This window comes from Pteropus medius, unplaced genomic scaffold, assembly GCF_902729225.1.
Source record: "Pteropus medius unplaced genomic scaffold, Ma_sr-lr_union100, whole genome shotgun sequence".
NCBI lineage: Eukaryota > Metazoa > Chordata > Mammalia > Chiroptera > Pteropodidae > Pteropus > Pteropus medius.
This window is the reverse complement of record NW_024352785.1, coordinates 19175116-19194190: the sequence shown is the minus strand read 5'-3', so window position 1 is coordinate 19194190 and position 19075 is coordinate 19175116. Positions and strand designations below refer to the sequence as shown.

General features: G+C 38.2%; 1 protein-coding gene across 1 annotated transcript in view; it reads right to left on the bottom strand.

The window, feature by feature from the left end:
* Positions 1-369: 369 nt before the first annotated feature.
* CCDC192 (coiled-coil domain containing 192) overlaps positions 370-19075 on the bottom strand; it is a 172780-nt gene continuing 154074 nt past the window's right edge. The window contains exon 6 of the mRNA XM_039848352.1: positions 370-656. Within this exon, the coding sequence (XP_039704286.1) occupies positions 370-656 (287 nt within the window). The remainder of the gene's footprint in view (positions 657-19075) is intronic.

The following is a 19075-nucleotide window of genomic DNA, read 5'->3' as shown; positions in this document are numbered from 1 at the left end:
TCCATGACAGCTTTCTGTTCACAATTGAGCTGCATACTAAAACGAGTGCCACCCTTCCTTTGCAGTGTGACAAATCTCTGGCGAGAGGATGATGCTAATTTCTCTGACCATCTCTCTAGTTTAGTGATGTTCCCTCTCCCACCGTTACCAGGATTGTCTGAAAACATACAGCTGTGCAGATTATGGGACTCCTGATGCGAAAAGGGGCAACATTCAGTGTTTGTTTCTGAATACTTCCTTTTGTTTTGTTTCCTTCCAATACCAACCCATGTACTTGAACTTGAGTTTGCTAATGAGGAGCCTACCAAGGTTCTGGACTTTACCTAGATGATACTTAATAAACTTTTATTATTTTCTTACTGGGAATCTTTACTTATCCTCATCAGAGACCACAGGAGTAATGCTATTATTAAAGAAAATTGGGGCTTCTTGTAAACATTCTGGAGAGTCCTTGACCTCTTGAAAAGGAAGGGCCCCCTGTTCGGCTTCCAGCTGCTGAATCCTCCTTTCCTTTTCCTCTAAAACTTCTTCCAGCTGAGTTATTTTCTCAGTCTGAAGGGAAACCTGAGTTGACAACTCCATAATCAGGCTAAATTTTCGATCACCTTCTTCCACAGTTCGGAGATTGCCACAGGACTCTTCTGGTGAGCTGCCTTCTAAAGCAAACAAGAAAAGGAAAATCTGAGCAGTTTTAATTGAATTTCTCAGAACTCAAAGAGAGAGAAGATGAAAAGCTTCATTTCTCACGTTCTTAAAAGAGAACACAGATGTTGCGTCATCTGGTCAGATATACTGAGAATGGAATCTGAATCCAGTGAAGGGAGATTCTGGGTGTTCATGAAAAAAGAACTTGGAATCCTCTGGAGAGGGAGGAAACTCAGTCTTAGCCAACTCTTTTTTATACATATTTAACTTTCAATTAACCATGGGAATGGGCTGTCCTTAAAAACCCAACCTACAAATAACAGCGATCCCAATTTTCATGTTATCTTTTTCCCTAAGAATCTTTCACAAGAGCTATAATCAAGTAGAAGTATGCTTTAATTTGAATTTTAATTAGACTGGAAAAAAAAAAGAAAAAGAAAAAGGTCATTGCTCTTTGTGGGAGAAGCGAATGAGAAAAGACTAGTTTCTTAACTTGAGTCTGCTTTAGAGTTGGCAGGGGTGTAATTTGAGGTGATTTAGGAAAACTATTAGCATATCTCCCATAGAGATTCATTTTTTTAAGTCTGAAGTCTTTTCACCATTTCTTAATAAAATTACCAATACTTCTTGGAAATAATAGCTTATCCTTTATCAATTTCTATCAGCTAGCCCCTCAGATAAGGATAAAGCCCTGAATGAGGAAGGAGACAGAGGCTCCAACAAATAGATGAAAGATTAGTGGCTGGCAGCAGGGAACCCTTGAAAATAAACTTCACTTAGACCATCACAAATTTTAGCTGCTGAAAGCAAAGCCCATTCTACTAGATTTAGCAGTACCATCTTCCTTACCACTCTTATTCTGAAATGTCCGCCATTAAAATCACTTCTCTGAGTTATGTAAAAGGCAGTCGTCAGCTATTAGAAGGAAGGGGCATCAGAACTTGGGTACAATTGTAGGAACAATCAAGCCAAAAGCATATGGATGAATCTGACACATGGTCTTGACAGTTGGTTGCTCCAATGAAAGAAGGTTCAGCATTTACTCAACCCCCAGTGAAAACAAACCCCACAGCTACACTTGAGAGAAACCTAACCTTTAGTCCAGGATACAAAAGCCTGCTACTATTGTGTACTTACGCACCTGCTAAGGATGGGACAGTTTTGCTGTGATAGTCCATGCAGGCAGGTAATCACCCATTTCTCAGCAAATAAGACCAATTTGCAGTCATCACTTTCCTGAGAGATCACAGAGTGAAAGTTTGTGCACTGAATTGCACAGTGGGCAGGATGCTTTGGCCTCACAAAAATGATGAGGGGAGAGATCAGACTTTGCTCTTAGAAATTATTACTAGCAATATACTACCTTTCAAGAATCCATGGAGAATTTTGTTCTTAACATTTGAACTTCTAACTATTTAAGGAGATGGCGGTTAGTATCTTTCTTAAAAAGCAATGAAAACAATCTCAGATCTCAAAGGAGCATTTAGTTTGTTGCCTCTGCAATAGGTCTGTGCTTTTAGGCCCTGCATGGGGAGTCTATATGGTGGCAGGCCTTACCCATCTGCTGGTATGCCAGGGCCTCACCTTTCCTTTCCTCTGTGTAGGGCTGTGCTATCTAATATGATAGCCACTAGCTATATGTGGCCATTAAGCAATTGAATGTGGGTAGTCTGAACTGAGATGTGCTGTAAATATAAAACACATATTTAATTTGGAAGACTTAGTTTGAAAAAAATGTGAAATATCTCATTAAATATAAAAAATTGATTAAATATTAAAATGATAATATTTGAGATATATTGTGGTAAAATATATTTTTAAAATGAACTTCACTCATTTGTTTTTAAATTTTAAAAATACGGCTACTAGAAAATATAAAAAATACTATTTGTGGCTCTCATTATTTTTCTACCGAATAGTACTGGGCAAGGGTTTCCTTTTAAATGAACACTCTGAAGCCAAAGTGGATGTGTTCCTTGTATATGCCTTTAATTAACATGGACAATTGTTATTTGGGAGGGAGGATCACTGATCCTCAACCATTAACCATTATCTTTCTGTTACCCCAGAAGATGGAGGCAGGGAAATCTGGGCTTGGGAGAATAAATTCTTGTGGGTTGAAGTGAGTTTCAATAGGAGAGGAAGGAAAAGATGAGCAGTGGCAGCAGGAGGCAGTGGGAAGATGCTAAGGAAAGGAACGGCGTGCAGGACGGGAAGGCTGGGCCTTGGAGAAGCTCAGGGACGGAGGGCTTCCTCAGGAGCTTCTTGTATGTGCTCGTCTGTCACCTTCTCTTTTCTCTTTGACTTCTCCTTCAGTTTTCTCTTTCCTCAGTTTCCCTCTTCTTCTCAGAAAAAGTTATTTCTACCAATTTGCACAATGATGAAAGGAGTTTAGTGTCATTCCAGAAGGCAAACTGGTCACGAGTTTTTTTGTTTTAAATAATGCAATATGAGTATAATACTTTCTTCATCTAATTCTAACGATAAAGGGGCAAAAATGCAGCAGGGTGATATTACATAGGTAATTATAGTCACTAGGTCTCCATCCTCTGTCTCTGCCCTCTCAGAAGACAGTAGTAGTAGAGAAAGAAAGACAGGGTATCTTGATCAGCTTAGGCTGCCATAACAAAATACCATAGACTGGGCGGCTTAAACAACAGAAATTTCTTTTGCCACAGTTCTGGAGTCTGGAAGTCCAAGATCAGGGTGGTGCAGTTCTGGTAAGAACTCTCTTCCTGGTTTGCAGAGAGCTACTTTTTTATCGTATCTTCACATGATGGAGAGAGAGAGACCACAAGTTCTCTGATGTTTCTTCTTATAAGGGCCTTAATATTAAGAGGGCCCCATCTTCATGACCTCACCTCATTTAAACCTAACTAATTCTCAAAGGCACCATCTCCAAATACTGCGATGTTGGGGGTTAGGGATTCAACATATGAATGGGGGTGGGGGCACAATTCAGTCCCTAGCACAGGGAGAAGACAATTGGAAAAGGAGTAGAGAAGGACATGAAGCTGAAAAAGGAGAGATGGCATGACGTCTTTGATTCCTACTCTATTGCTTTTATATATTAAATAAAAATGTTGATAAAGAGATAAGCTAAAGAATATATACACCAAAAAAGAAATTTCTCGCACAAGTACATTTTACTATTAAATGACTTCTTTACACATAAAACAAAAATATTATTGTTCCGTTTCTAAACACATCACAAATATCAAAAGGGTTTTAAACACTTCAACAAAGTGGGGACTCCAGCAGTCTTACATCCTATTTGTGTTGGAAATAGCCCAGGGCCACAGTTTTCCAGATTCTACCGGTAACCTTCACATGACCTGTTCTGAACTACTCTCCCCTAGTTCAGTCTCCCTCATCTGGAAGGTATGTGTGTCCCTAAGGTCCTGACAGCTCTACGTGTCCCCAAATCTCAAGTACCTGTGGTCTTTCCTAGGCTTTCACTAGCAGCTCAGATATTCTTGCCAGGGACGTGGCTGCTTGATGTATGAGGTTTTGTCATCTGAACAGATAATCTAAAGTTTAATCCCGTACCTAGAGGCTCAAGGAGAACCAGAGACAAGAGAGATTCCTCTTATCTGTCAGAGAAAGAAGGCAAATCTGATTAACCACAGTCAACATATGAACCCATTAAAATTGCTGCTATTATGGAGGTTTTTACAAGCACACACCAGTTTTCATAATTTCTCTTCTTCCTGCTTCCACTTAAAATAGGTGAGAAGCAGGAGTGAGAATGAGGGCTTAGGGGCACGGCAAAGAGGAGACGGGAGAAGGGGTGGTGGTAGCTGTGCAGGTCTGGAAAGGTTTAGAAAGAAGACAGATGAGAAGAGACTTTTACCTGCAGCAGGGCCAGGCTGGGCTCACTTTTCTATGTCAGCTTTGAAAGATGAAAGGCCCAGAAGAAATCATGACATTTGCCTTCGGCCATTTCCAGATTCTCATTATTCATACCCTAAGTTCCTTTATGCTCTCAGCAAAGTGCCACAGGAGAGTTATGTCAAAAATGACAACAGAGTTCACAGCAGAGGTAATTATAGTTTAAGGAGTAGCTTAGAAATTTAGAGTTGGAATGTGCATTTTGGGAGTGATTTGGTCTCACCTGTACAGGAATTATTTCTGCAATGTCCCTAATTGATGATTTTCTAAGCGAGTGGCTCTCAGACATTTGTGTCTGCCAAGCTCTTCATAGGTCAGCTGCCAATTGTAATCAATAAATAGAATTTGCCTTTTGCCATCATGCAGCTCCATGTTGTTATAGAGATATCAAATAGGATTGGAAGGTTGTGATGGTCAGACTGTGAGGAGAGCAGGCTACAACTTGCTAATCAGAGAAAGGAGATGTGAAAATATAACATGTAAAAATACTGCCTGGTGAATCCGGGAAGTTAGTAGTTTACTGTAAACAGATCTACTGTGCCGAAGGGTGGCCCAGTGAATGGCTAGAAAGCTTTTTTTAGATTTTCAAAATACTTATTTCTAAAAAGGGTGTTCCATTTTAATCCCTTCACTCATGCTACAACCCAGAAGTGTTCACTCAGCGGAGAATGCTGAGAACCACTGATCTCATTTCTGATTAAAACACCTCTAGCAATGGGAAGCACACTTGTTCCCAGTGTGGTCTCAAGCATCCTCCATGGTCATCTTCTTCATTCGTTCACTTGGTAATTAGTCACTGGGGCATAAGAACACACATGGAGGATGAATCAGATGCAGTGCTGGCTCCTACGGTCGCAGCTCCACAGTTGTGCAGGAAAGAGGCAGCACTAAATTAGGGCCTACAGGACATTCAGGATTTAGCTTAAACAAACACCTCTGCTGGGTACTCACTTGTGAACGTTTACTTTTCTCTCTGCCTTCCAAACTAATGACCAAGATTGCCAGCTATTTACTTGAGAAGAAAGACTCTTACCGGTGAGGTGATTAAATATCTCATTCCACCAGAGCCACCCAGGATTACTGTTTGACCTAAAAGACTATGTCAGCTTCCTCCTCTGTACAAATGCCCATCACTCTGACTCACCTTCATGCTGGTTTTGAAAGCTGTGTATATTTCTCAGTAACCACAGGGAGCCCATACTTGGACTTGAAAACTGGCATTTGTAAATATATCCCTCTCACTACTTGCATAAAAAACTGACGACAAAAACCTTCCTAGTTTTCTCTCCTTCTCTAGACTTTTATGATGACATTTGAGAACAATAATTCTCTGGAATAAATGATTCACTTATTTTTTGCATTCTTATAGCACAAATATTTTACTTCTTAAAAATCAGATTAGTCTTACTTCTTGAAGATTTCTCTACCCTCCCACGTCAATGTTTTTATTTGTACAGAGACCAATCTCTCTGGTGCCAAATGATCGAGTTTGAAGGGTTTCAATTTCTTTCCACTAATGCTGTGAACACTTAGAATACATCTGAAGTTGGCAAGTGTTTGTCGATTTGGAAAAAATAAGCAGCATTATAAGAACAGATTTAATTGGCAAATAAGTTTGGCCAGTTAGAAGAATTAAAATACAGTGTGATATTTGCTAGGAATTTTCCATATATATCACAAAACTTTCCATTTCATAATGATGACCATTATTATAACAGGATTATGTTTAAAAGGAAAAAGTTGAGGTGCAGTGGCACCTGGAGTAAATATATATTTTCACCTAGCAAGAGCCCAACAGCCCCATAACTAAGAGCTTGAGAATATCTGTTTATTTTAATAAATGCTTTGGAGGAAGCAGGATATTTAGTTGCAACTATGATGGAAAGGCTGCAGCCCTAATAACATGGGGAAATAAGTGCCCTGGAGAACAATGAGGTCAGAGAGCCTATAGAACACTTAGTGAAACAAAACAAATCAAAACAACAACAACAACAAAAACGCTTATGAAAAACAAGAAGTCTCTAGACTATGTAGGAAGCGCTTATTACTTCAAGTTTATTGGGCCTCAAGCAGGTGCTGTGCCCTCACCCGTCTCCAGAACCAATGTGAAGGGTGTGGCTGGTGTGGATGCTTTGAGGACTTGATTAATGTTTGGAGACCAAGTAGGATGAGAATCCCTCATCTCTAACCGTTAGCATCACTTTTGTGGTGGGTGGAAGGATGCTTTCGTTGTAAGACACGGGAGCTAAGCAGACTGAGGGCACTGCAGATTCCTAGCCTCCTTCCTACCTTCACTCCGAAGCTTAAACACACTGTGATGCCCAGGCTTAACACATATCGAAGAGGTTAATTCTCTCATCTTGTGGTTGAAGCACTGCAATAACTTCATATCTGGCCCCCCTGCTTCTGTTACTGCCCTTTCAGTCTGATTTCAATGCTGCACAGACAGGTCTCATTAAAATATAAGTTGGGTCTTGACACTCTTTTGTCCAAAATCCTCCAATACTTTTCCATCTCAGACAGACTAGACACACAAGTGCTTACACTGCAAGGTCCTATGTGATCTGGTGCCCCTTTACCTCATTGACACATCTATTCTTCCTCTCCTCATTCATTCTGCTACATTCCCACTATCTTCATTCCTAACAGACCAGGCATGTCCCCACCCCAGAGCCTTTGCACTTGCTATTTCCTTTGCCTGGATAATTGTACCCCTGATACATTCATGGCTAGCTCCCTCGATTCCTACAGGCCTTTTCAAAGTCACCTTCACACAACGAAGCCTTTCCCAGCCATCGTGCCTACAACTTCAACCTGACCTCCATTGCTAAACACGTCAAATCCTATTTCCTGCTTTGTTTTTATTGACATGCTATATCTGACTACTCTGTTGGCAGACTCTAACTCATACTAGAATGAGGAAAGCTCCATGAGGACAGAACTTTTTGATGGTTTTGTTCACTACTATATCCTCTGTGCCTAAAGCAGCACTCAGCACATTTGTTAAGTGAACAAATTAAGTGTATATATGATACAAATCACCATAGCAGTGGCTGGGCAAAAGGTTTCAATTGGTGTATTATTACAATGGTTTTTCGATTTTCTCCCCAGACACATATTTTTTTTCACACAAAGCTTTTCACTATTACATTTTTCTTCAGATAATAAACTGATTTAATTGTATAACTTTGCACTTAACTCTGAGTTTAAGGTTTCTTTTTTAATAGAAAAATGGAAAATATAGAATAGGTCTCTTCCACATCTATGACTTAGATTCTATTAGCTATGAAAATGGTTCTCCAAGCGGGCACCTGGAAACTTCATCTATACGGAGAATCCAAGGCCTCACTGCTGAAGTTTTGCTTGAGTGAATCTAGGAGGGCGTCTGGAAATCTATATTTTTATAAAGCCCTCCAGATAATTCTGATGATCAGCCAGGTTTTTACAGGAGAATTTCTACTGACCTACTATAGGTATGAGGAACTAAGCTTTTGGCTAAATCTGAAAAGGTAGACCAGAAATCTCCCAGGGAAGCTTCTTCTTGACAAGGCTGCAGTATTCACAGCAGGAGGAGAGAGAGCACATCTAACGTACTCCTTGTACCTCTCCCTTGTTACCTGATATGGTTCGGACTGTAAATGTTGCTCGCTGATTGCATCCATGGTCCTTGTGGCACCCACTCCTCTTTAATTAGCTTAAAGCTCAACAGCATCTTGCCAGTTCTAACCTGGCTAAATTATCTCCAGAATATCCAGAGAAAATGAGCAGTTTGTTTTTGCTTCTGCTTCTGCTTCTATTTCCCCCTGGATAGATGAATCCTTTTCCTCACAAGTGGTCTGGAGAGGAGTCTCTCTTTTCTTTCCCATGAAAAGTGAGTGGAAAAGGGAGTGTGTGAGAGGAAGAGGAAGGGAGAGATCATGCCTTGGGGTGGAAGCACAGTGATTCCCCAGCTTCCAAGGGAGTTTAACAGCTATCACCACTACGCAGGGAGAGAGTGAATCCCCTTCTGCAGATCTGAGTCCAGGGTTTTCTTCTTGGAGCTTGCTGGAGTCAGCTAATATGTCCACAAAGACTCATGAGATTATTATCACAGAAAGATGTGTGAAAACTTGGGAGTAGCTTGGGGAGGTTGGTAGGCTTGCGTGTGTGGAAGAGAAGTGAGGATATCTCAAAGATGGTGCCACAACATAAATACAGACTGATGTGGTGGGAGACGGGGGAAATCCCCGGTGGCCGGATACTGCCTGGTGGGCAGAGTGCAGTGCTGTTTTCCACCTTCTATCTACACCACTAGGGCAAAGTGTTTTACTAGGGTGAGAGTATAACAGCATAGGTTAACTTAGCTCGCAGCTCCCTTTCTGGGCAAGGTTTCTTCCCAGCCACTTCGGGGTTTCAGATCACATCAGATTGTGCTACAGGAGTTCTTTGAAAAATGACACGAACACTGTTAGCATAGCAATGCACCTGAGTTATGCCAAGAGGGGATCAATTTAAGCAGAAGGAAGGTCTTTTAGAAGCTCTCCTACCTCTTCCTATTAGCAGGACCTAAAGTTCCCTCCAATAGGTCTGGCTCCTTTGAAGAGAATGATGGATGAATGCAATGACTGACAGCCTGGCCAGAGGCCAAAAGGTAAAAATGGACTCTGGTAGGAAAACAGGAAATTCAAGAGAGGGAGAGACCCAGGAGATTATGAGAAAGGAACGAAAAGAAGAGACAATAAATAAGGACTGTTTCTATGTTTATCTGAAGTGGAATCAGCACGGATTTGAAGTCAATTAGAGGAATAAAAGTAGAGATTATTTTACATCATTTGGACTGCATGTTGCACTAGAGTGTCTAACAGACTTGTCCCTACTTTTCTTTCTGATGCACAGAGGTCATGTGATACTAAGTTCTTCTAAAGTAAGGAATGCCAATTTAGTTTATTGGCATTAATTTTTCAAAAGATGTTAGAGTTTCTAGTGTTGAATGGCATTGAGAAATAAAACGATGTTGTAGTAATAATAGTATTGGCAAGGTTAGTTATTTTTTGATAATGACAATGAAAATTAAGCGTGTGTGTGTGAAAGATGGGATAAAGGATTCATCATTTTTGTTGATCTGGATTTACTTGTTTAAACTATGCAAGAGAATGTGGTTTGTGAAGAGGGGGTACAAGTCATTTTGATTTTGCTGACTTGACACAGCTATTTAATGTTCCCGACAACAGGACACTTGGATGTGCTCATTTTTGCTTGCAAAATTTTGAGTTACATGGGCAACTATATCTCATAACACATGACTTCTTTACTTCCTTAAATCTTACCCTGTTCCTTAATTTTTCCCTTTTGATTAGCCCCAGGATGACAGTGATAGCACCATTGAATTTTACCAGCTCTCTAGATACAGTGCTAGTTATAGACTCAGTACTTCTTGGCTGGAGTTGAGGAGTCTGTGCGTAAAATGTAATAAATTCCAAAAAAAAACCCACAAAAAACTATAGTTACAAAGACATTCTCTTTCACCAAACTTTAGTCAGGCTCCTCCAAGCCCATTTCTTGACTAATCTTCAAGAGCCCTGTTGTAGCAAGAATCCTGCCAAATTGTTTTTGAGAGAATTTCCCATCCTTGGTATCTGATCGCTCTCAATATCTGACCCAGTTTCTCATTTTCCACCATCCCCTCAAGTGATATAGATCACCCTGACCTACCTGCTTTCCCTCGTCATTTTCTATTCACTTATCCCACCACTCTGATCCTTCGCTATAAATCCTCACTTTTCCTGTTGTATTCACAGATGAGCCAATCTCTCTTCTCTATCGTGATAGTCTTGACACCTATCACGATAGCCCTGAATAAAGTCTTCCTTACTGTTTTAACAAAGTTCAGAATAATGTTTTCTTTAAAAATAGCAGCTAAAAGATCTTACGGAATTTATTTGGGTTGTTCATTTATTTTGCCCTGGAATGCTAAAAATGATGACATCAACTACTGCTAGACTGGGCCAAGTGGGATCTTCACATTACCTAGATCAAATTCTCCAAGTGTTTAACACTTTATCATTTGAGAATGACATTGCTGAAATTGATTACTGAGATTTTTACTTATTTAAAACATCAAGTAGTGGAAATTCTTAAGGCTTCATCCATAATTCTCAGCAAGTTGTCAGACCTATGAATTCTACAGCTTCTTATCCCTGGCTATTGAGAAATAGGAAGATAGGGTAGGCAGAATAATGTCCCCCCAAAGATGTTTCCCAAACCTGTGAATATGTTACTTTATAGGTCAAAAGGTGCTTAGCAGATGTGATTAAGTTAAGGATCTTGAGATGGGAAGATTATTTTAGATTATCTGGAAGCGCCAAATGTAATCATGAGTCCTTTGTAAGAGGGAGATAATAGGTCAGAGTCAGAGAGAAATTTCTGGAGATGCCTCACTGTTGACTTTGAAGATGGAGAAAAAAGCCACAAGTCAAAGCATGCTCATGGTAGAAGGCAAAGAAATGGATTCTCCTTTAGATCTGCTATAAGGAGCACAGCCCTGTTGAGCCTTGATTTTAGTCCAGTGACACCTATTGTGGATTTCTGACCTCCAGACTGTAAAATGATAAAGTTGTGTTGTTTTAATCAAATTAACTTATAGTAGTAATAGAAAACAATTACAGAAGGGAAAACTAATTAATATCTGAGTGATAAAAATAATCTATCTATTACAGGAGGCCCAGGAAGCTCATTTTGGTGCAATGTTGCCAAAAGACTTGGATTTCAAATAAGGGCAACTGAGGATTTCCAAACATCCAGGGAAGTCTGGATTCCAGACCTTCCCGCATCCTCTAGAATCTCATTCTATTATTAGTCCCTCTTTCTTGTAAATGTTAACTTTTCTACTGATTCCAAGCCATTAGCATGGAAACTTATTCAATGGCCACCATCTTAAAAAAGAAATCAAACCCTTTCACTACTTAATGCCTCTTCAGCTATTGCTCATCCACTCTTCTCCCCTTTATAGTCAAATCTCTTGGAAGAGTTGTCTATAGTCTAACTCCATTTATTCATGCCTTTCTCGTGTTTACCCATTGCACTCTAGCTTTTGCTTCCAATTACATCTCTAAACTTGGCTTTGCTGAGATTGCTGATGTTACTAAATCCAATGGACTTGCTTCAGTGTTCATCTTATGTGACTTCTGAACATTTGCCACTGTTGGCAGCTCCCAACTTCACTTGACTTTGGTGATATGACAATCTTTTCCTCCAAACTTCCTGATTTCTTGTTGAGTCTCATTTTGTGAGCTCCTCCTCAGAGCAGTTACTACATGGAAATCCTTACATTCTTGGCCTTAAACTTTCTTCTTTCTCTCCATAGGTAATTTCATTAGCTCTTGCAGCCTTGATTGCAATCAGTTTGTGTGAATGATGCCCTTATTTACAACTCTACAATAGACCTGAGCTCTGGATCCTGCACCCTCCATTGCTATAGCTCATAAATAACTCAGGAACAATATATACAGAACTGATCTCATTATTAATCTCCAAAATCAATCTTTTAGTGTTCACCAGCTGAAAAAAATGGCATCGCCATGCATTAACTTGTTAAAGTCAGAAATTTGAGGCTTACTTTAGATTTCTCCTTTGCTCTTCTATGCTCTTCCATCCATCTTATCACAAAGTCCTGTTGATTTAAACTCTTAACTTTGTCTAATTGTCTCCATACCCATTAGGTCAGGCTCCTATAAAATCTTTTATCTCTGTGCCTTTGTAATTCTCATTCAAAAATTCTGTTTGTAACCTCTATGGGGTACTATTTCATTAACGACTTCTCCAAACTCTATTACTTCTTCCTCAGCATTAGTTGTGTTATGAAAATGTAATAGATGGCCATAAGAAACTAGCAAGCTGGTAGGGACCACTTATCAGATGATACAAATGGTCTTTATTGTGGCACACCTGAGCACTTGGACATTTATCATTGGAATCTTCAGGGTTCAATTCAAAAGAGACTAAGAGAAAGGTGGATGATAGAGAAGAAGCCATAAAATGGTGTAAGTGCATAAGAAGCAATAGCAGAGTTGAAATGGGAAAGAAACTGTCAAAGTGGGAGGGCCCTTGCACACTTGAGAGAAATAGTTCACAGAAACAAAGACTGCTTATCAATCTTACCTCCTATACAGATAATCATATGTAACTTGGTTTTTATTCACTCTTTCACTTTTATTTTGTGCAACTAGCTGTTAGTTTAAATTTTATAGTAATAAGACAATAATAAAAAATGGACTCTGGGACGGGTGAAGGCCAGAGATGTCTCTGCTATGTTGTTAATTTGGCAGCATAAAAATGCCCTGTTCTTGAGGACAGCCTGTGGAATATAGTTCTTCCAATTCTTCCTCTCAGTGGAATGCCATTTCAGTTTTTATCAGCTTGATTTTTTTTTGAAATTTCAAGATTTAATTTCATCTTGAGATTACAAAAGATAATTCGAAAGCAATAGAGAAATTTCTCAAGAGGGAATTCAAACAAGCTTTTCTTTATTTAGGAAATCTTCTGATATCTGGAACAAATGTTAATTTTCATAGATGGTTTCCCATTAGTTACCTACTTTACCATGTAAATTATATGCCTTGAGAATATTATCTAACGGTAAAGGAGTTATTTTCAGGTTGGGCTTAAATCCAATGCACTCTAGAGAAGCACAAAATATTGTCTAGGAAACTAGTGAAATACTCAACAAAATTCTTCCATTCTGATACTGAGAAATTTTGTTGTAATTTGGATGTATTATACAAAAATATTAGAAAAATAATATTTATAAGAGATATCGAAGAACTTCTATAGCTACGATTTCCCTTTGTCCTTAGCCCTCTTCTTCATAGTTACAAAGATGAGAAGAAAAGAGAATGAGAAAGAGAAGTGGGGAAAGAAATGAACATTTACAGAGCACGTACTTTGTGTCATTTTACTAAGAACTTGTTTAGCAATCACACCAAAGCAGAAAAACTGTTCATTTCTTGTTTCTATTATTATGACCAATACCACCAGCATCCTTGTATAGGAGCAGGTCTGAAATATGTAGGCCACTTTTCAACCTCATTGCCAGCCCCCCAAACTCCCACCTCACTGTCAGATATTCATGTAAGCCCATGTAAACCTGTCTCATCAGCATATCTTCCTGATTTGGGGTTACGGCATATCCACGGGGGTCATATTCCAAGCATTTCTCAATTGTTTATGGAATATTCCTGGCTTTAAAAGAATAAAACAATAGAATAGGTGTCTCATTCTTTTTTGTTCCTACTATTAATTTCCGATCTGGAAAATGCTAAGATAATAGGAATCTTAGGAATTGGCAGCAAGATTACCATTAAGACTTGTGGGCATTTGTTCTGGCTACTATCCAAGATGATCCTCCCAGCGTCTTCTGGTTCTAACCACCTGAATAAACAAAGGCCTAGGGACACATTAATTTTTAGCCAGCCAAATTCTCATTTTGTCTCTGGTTTAGGATATAGGAATTATTTAAATTTAATCTGTATTATATATTATCTGATCACTTCTCTTTTAACCACTTAAACCTTCAGATGAGAAAGTATACTTAAAATTGTACAAGGATCTGTATTTTTAAGACTCAGATTGGGTTTAATCAATTGAGTAATGTGATTTTTACTTGGAATTAGACTCAAAGAATCAATATTGTGTGTGTGAATATATCAGGGCAATTTCGACTCCAAATAACAGGACATGTGATTATCAGCAACTTAAACAATGGGGCATTTATTACTGCACATAAGGTAAAGTCTGGGGAATTCCAGGCTTAGCTCATTCTGTGGCTCAAAGACGATAGATTAGCTTCTCTTAGATTATCTTGTTTTTTCTAATTGCAAGGTGGCTGTATTCTTACCAGGCCTTTGCCTAAAAGCTGGAAAAGAAAGGAAAGTCTTGTCAAGTCTCCCCTTTTTAAGAATTAGGAGAATTTCCATGATGATCATAGCAGAATTTACCTTATATGTATATTTTTGTCCCTGATTATATCGTATTCCTAAAGCAGCTCTTGACAGAGAAATAGAATCACTATGATTGGTTAAGACTAATACACATTAACATTCTGGGGTGGTTGGGGAGGATCCCTGAATCACATTATCGGCCTAAATTATGAATAAAATTAGGGTTCTCATTAAGAAGGAAGAACAGTGTTTTTTGTGTAGGTAACTAATACTGTCTATCATTGTGAACAAAACTTTTTTATACAAAATGCCAACAGTGGTGTGTCATTCAGTATTTTTTGTTGCAAAAAACCTGATAGCCCACCTCTAATTGGCTTAAATAGTGTTAGGGAAAAAGGAACTTCTCTTGGTCCTCAAGGTTCTTTTGGTTGGTCTAATAATCAAATAGACACGAGACAGATTAGCAAGAGAAAATAACCAAATTTCATACATGCATATGTATGGGAACCCCACATACATGAGAGAGTCAGAGACCCCAGACACATGGAAGGTTCAGAGACAGAAAGGGAACATGAGTACATAAGACATTCTGAACTAGGATGCAGTAAGGTGCCTTGGGGGCTTAAAAAGGTCATTGCAGAATGATAAGAGGAACAGATGTTCAGTAAATAGAAGTTTATCCTGCCCTAAAGACAGGTCAAAAGAGGTTATCTTTGATAATCTCCCATTCTGGGCAAGGCCCCTAATCCAAGTTCTTCCAGGTGGTCAAGGGAGGGGGCAGGAGTTTCTCCTGAGCCAGCAGCTAAAGGCACCCTTAGCTCAAACAATTCACATACCACAGAAGCGCATTTTGGGGTGACTAACCCTGAACCACCACAGCTATAAAGAGAACATATTGAGATAGGGCTAGTTTCAGGCCAGACTTGAATGAGTAGACCTAAACATGTAATGGAAGATCTTTTGGTATCTCTGCTCTTTCTTTTTTTACAATGACAGCTTCTTCCTGAGCCTAGTACTGTCCTGGTAGCCAGATGACTGCCACTGTCTTCAAGGGACAATTCTCCTTCTATCTAGTGTCAAAGAGTATCTCTACCTTTATCTACTACAGAAAAATTGGAGACTTTTCTTTTCCATAAGTGTCAACAAATATCCCTCACATTCCATTGGCTCGTGTTAGATTACAAACTCATCTATAAACCAATGGATGGGCTATGCAATTAATGTTTAGGCTAATAACATTGTCATACATCTAAAGCAATGCAATTTATAACAGTAATCTTCTGACAGCAGTGAAAGGAAGTTAGGAAGAGAAGTGAATGAGTGAATGAATGATAAATAAAGGAAGACCTCTCCAATTGCAATGAGTTTCATATCGTGGCCATTTTTTCTAGCGAATTTCAATAAATTGAATAATTGTTGTCTGGAAGATAGCTTAAATTAAGCAAATCATAAATATCAAGTTTATAAGAAATAGCTAGTAAAAGCCACACCAGTATCAAAATTCTAGCAGAATAAGATGATTGTTTTGGGTACAATTTATTGGTTTTAAAAAAGACTAAGAAGTTATTCATTGTGACATTTTGATATCGGGGAAATTGAATTAATTATATTTTGGTCAAAAAACTCACACAGAATTCAAATAGTTTAGGTTCAGATTTGGTTCTGATGGTTATCATTTGAAGGGATTTTTAAAATCTAAATAAATAAAAAATATTTTTAGTACATTGCACTTTTTAGTGCACAGTGATGTTTAATGCCAGAAATATCATTTCTGAAATGGCTACTATATACATCACAAAGTAAAAGAATATATCGGTTTTCTTAAATACATCCTTGGACAAATTAATAGTGTCTAAGAGCCAGCAAATGAATTATATGATTCAGTATGGGAAGAGAAGGCAGCACCCAAAAGATACAAAGGGAGGATTCATGGCTTCTGGTCACATGTATGGCCACTGCAATAATTTCCTAAAATCTTGGACAAATCAATGCCTCTGTGTGTCAGCCTCTTTATTTGTAAAACAAAATATTAATCTATATAATCAATAAAAAGTTTTCTGACTCTAGAATTTTATGATTGCATTAGGGACTTTAGACGTCTGGGCATATATTCTAAACTATTTTGGTACTTAATATAATGTGATGTTAGTTTACATGTTGGCATTTAAGCTTCTTATGCCTGGTTTAACAGCCCATATGACATCTATATTACCAAGTAGCGGATACATGGTAAGTGTTTGATTCTTGTTGTGTTAAATTGGATACAATGATTATGATTATGACTCTGCCTTCTCCAATAGATGGTGGGTAGGAGTGAGTAGTTTATTTATCATTCCTCTAATGTCACTATGACCTCACATATAGAAAAACAGCCCAAAGAACTAAATATGGGCAGAAATAGCTTGGTCAACACTTCTTTAGTTTTTTCAGCGTCTTGGAAATTATGAGCTCTATTGATGATATTGATGATCAACCACAAAGTTACATATTTTCATATGGGCATGAGTCTCCCCAGTGGGAAAAATCAGAATACTGCCAAATAAGAATTTCAATTAAAATTGAAAAAATATTCTCAAATTTAGTTTTATATTAATAACTGGCATAATAAATGTTTGAAAAGCTGATAGGACAACTTAAATTCTCAAATTATCATCTCTCTGAATGGATGGTATAGAAGTGCAGGTGTGTGTATCTCCACATGTGTAAACATATGTCAATATGGTCGAAGAATATTCAGAGAGGCAGTAGATAATGTGACACAGGAAGTAACAGGGGGTTGGTCAGTGGCTACTGTTCAATGGGGAATCCTTTATCTGGGTTTACCCCACCTGAAAGTTGCACTCTGTGTCTAAATAGCCCATCCTGCTCCTGCAGTACAGAGTAGATTGAAGTAAAAGAGGGTCAGAAAGAAAGAGAGAGAGAGGGAGAGGGTCAGAAAGAAAGAGAGAGAGAGGTTTAGTGAGGCAGCATAGTAGAAGAAAAAGCTACAGGAATGAACAGCCATTAGGCAATTTTTGTGAGGATGCTTTGAAAAATAGTGACTCTGTCCTGTGCAGTAATATAGTAGAATCTGCTATAGAACTTCAGTGAGATTGTGTGCTTTGATGGAGAATTTTTCACAGCTAAAGATGGAGAGAATAAAGAACTCTCTGCTTTTAGCACAGAAGCCCTCATACGAGACTGACTAGCATATACCGTCTGAAACTGGGACTGTGCAAGACTTAGGAGAGAACAGTGAATCCTACAGAACCATGGCAATGGTATAAAATATGAACAGGACCAGGAAGAAGATTTTTAGGACCAGGAAGAAGTTTTTTTTTTTTTCCTCTACAAATTCTTTAATAAATAGGATTGGATATTAATACAAGAAGTACATGGTTTGCTCAAGATAAATTTAGAAAACTTTATATAGTATGCTTTATAGTATAGTTTCAGGCCTTCTCAATCCTTTCATCTTTACAAAGTTCTTAGTCAAAGAACTCTTCAGATATTGTTAGAGATAGACATGGGAACCAGGTGGAAGTACCTGACCCTAGCAATCAAGTACCTAGAGTGGTAAAACTGGACATGCAGCATCATTTTCCAAGTACTGCTTGAGTAAGGTCTGATACTATCTGGATGTGTCACACATTCTAAGTAAATTTATAAACACACACATAGGCATGATCAAGAGTCACTGGAGACCAGCTAAAACAATACATTCAACCCAATGCAAAGTGGTTGACCTCCCCGCCATCAGTGTTATACTTTTATATAAAATCATAAAAGTTTGATTTCATAAAAAATTCTAATGAATGAACATCAATTAAGAGAAAAATGTAAATAAGTGAAATAGTACAAATTAACATTTCTGAATGGCACTAATTTATTTTGGGGAGTTTTGAAGATTTAGACTGATTCATTCATCTTACAAAGTGCTTATTATACACAAGCCTCTAAGTTAGGCCTTGGGGATAACACGGTGACGATAAACCAGGGAAAAAATTTTAATACTCAATTCTTCTTATATTATAATAAGCTTGTTTGCTTCCATAATCTGTTAATCAGCCCAGTTTCAAGCTAAATAATTACAGATGTTTTTTAATACAAAAGACATTCCATGAAGAAAGCAAGCATCTCGAGAAGTATTAGAATATCTTTAAATATAAAACATGTCTCTTAGTTTCCTATAAATAAAAGGCATGTGAGTAGAATGATATATAAGAGCTGTTTTCTTTGTGTAGAACATAAAACAATAACATTAATATTCAGAGAATGGAGTGATCTGTGTTTAAACTAGGGATCTTCCAATCACTTGCTGTGTGAGCTTGGCAGTTACTTAAACTTCCTGTGTTTTAGTTTATCTGTAAATAGACCTCTAAGTACATCAACACAGTACCTCATAGTATCGTAAGAGACTTTTATGGGTTAATTCATGTTAAACTCTAAGAATAATGCCTGGCACATAATATTGTGCAAGAAATGTTACCAATATTATTACCATTGTCTACCTACTATTTCTAAGCACATTCCTCAAATCTAAGTTCCTCATCTTCCTGTAAATCAATTGACGTTTCTTTTTAGTAGCATGGTCAAGGAGAAGTTTCCATTTGTATAGGTTCACAATTTTACAGCTTTACTTTCAA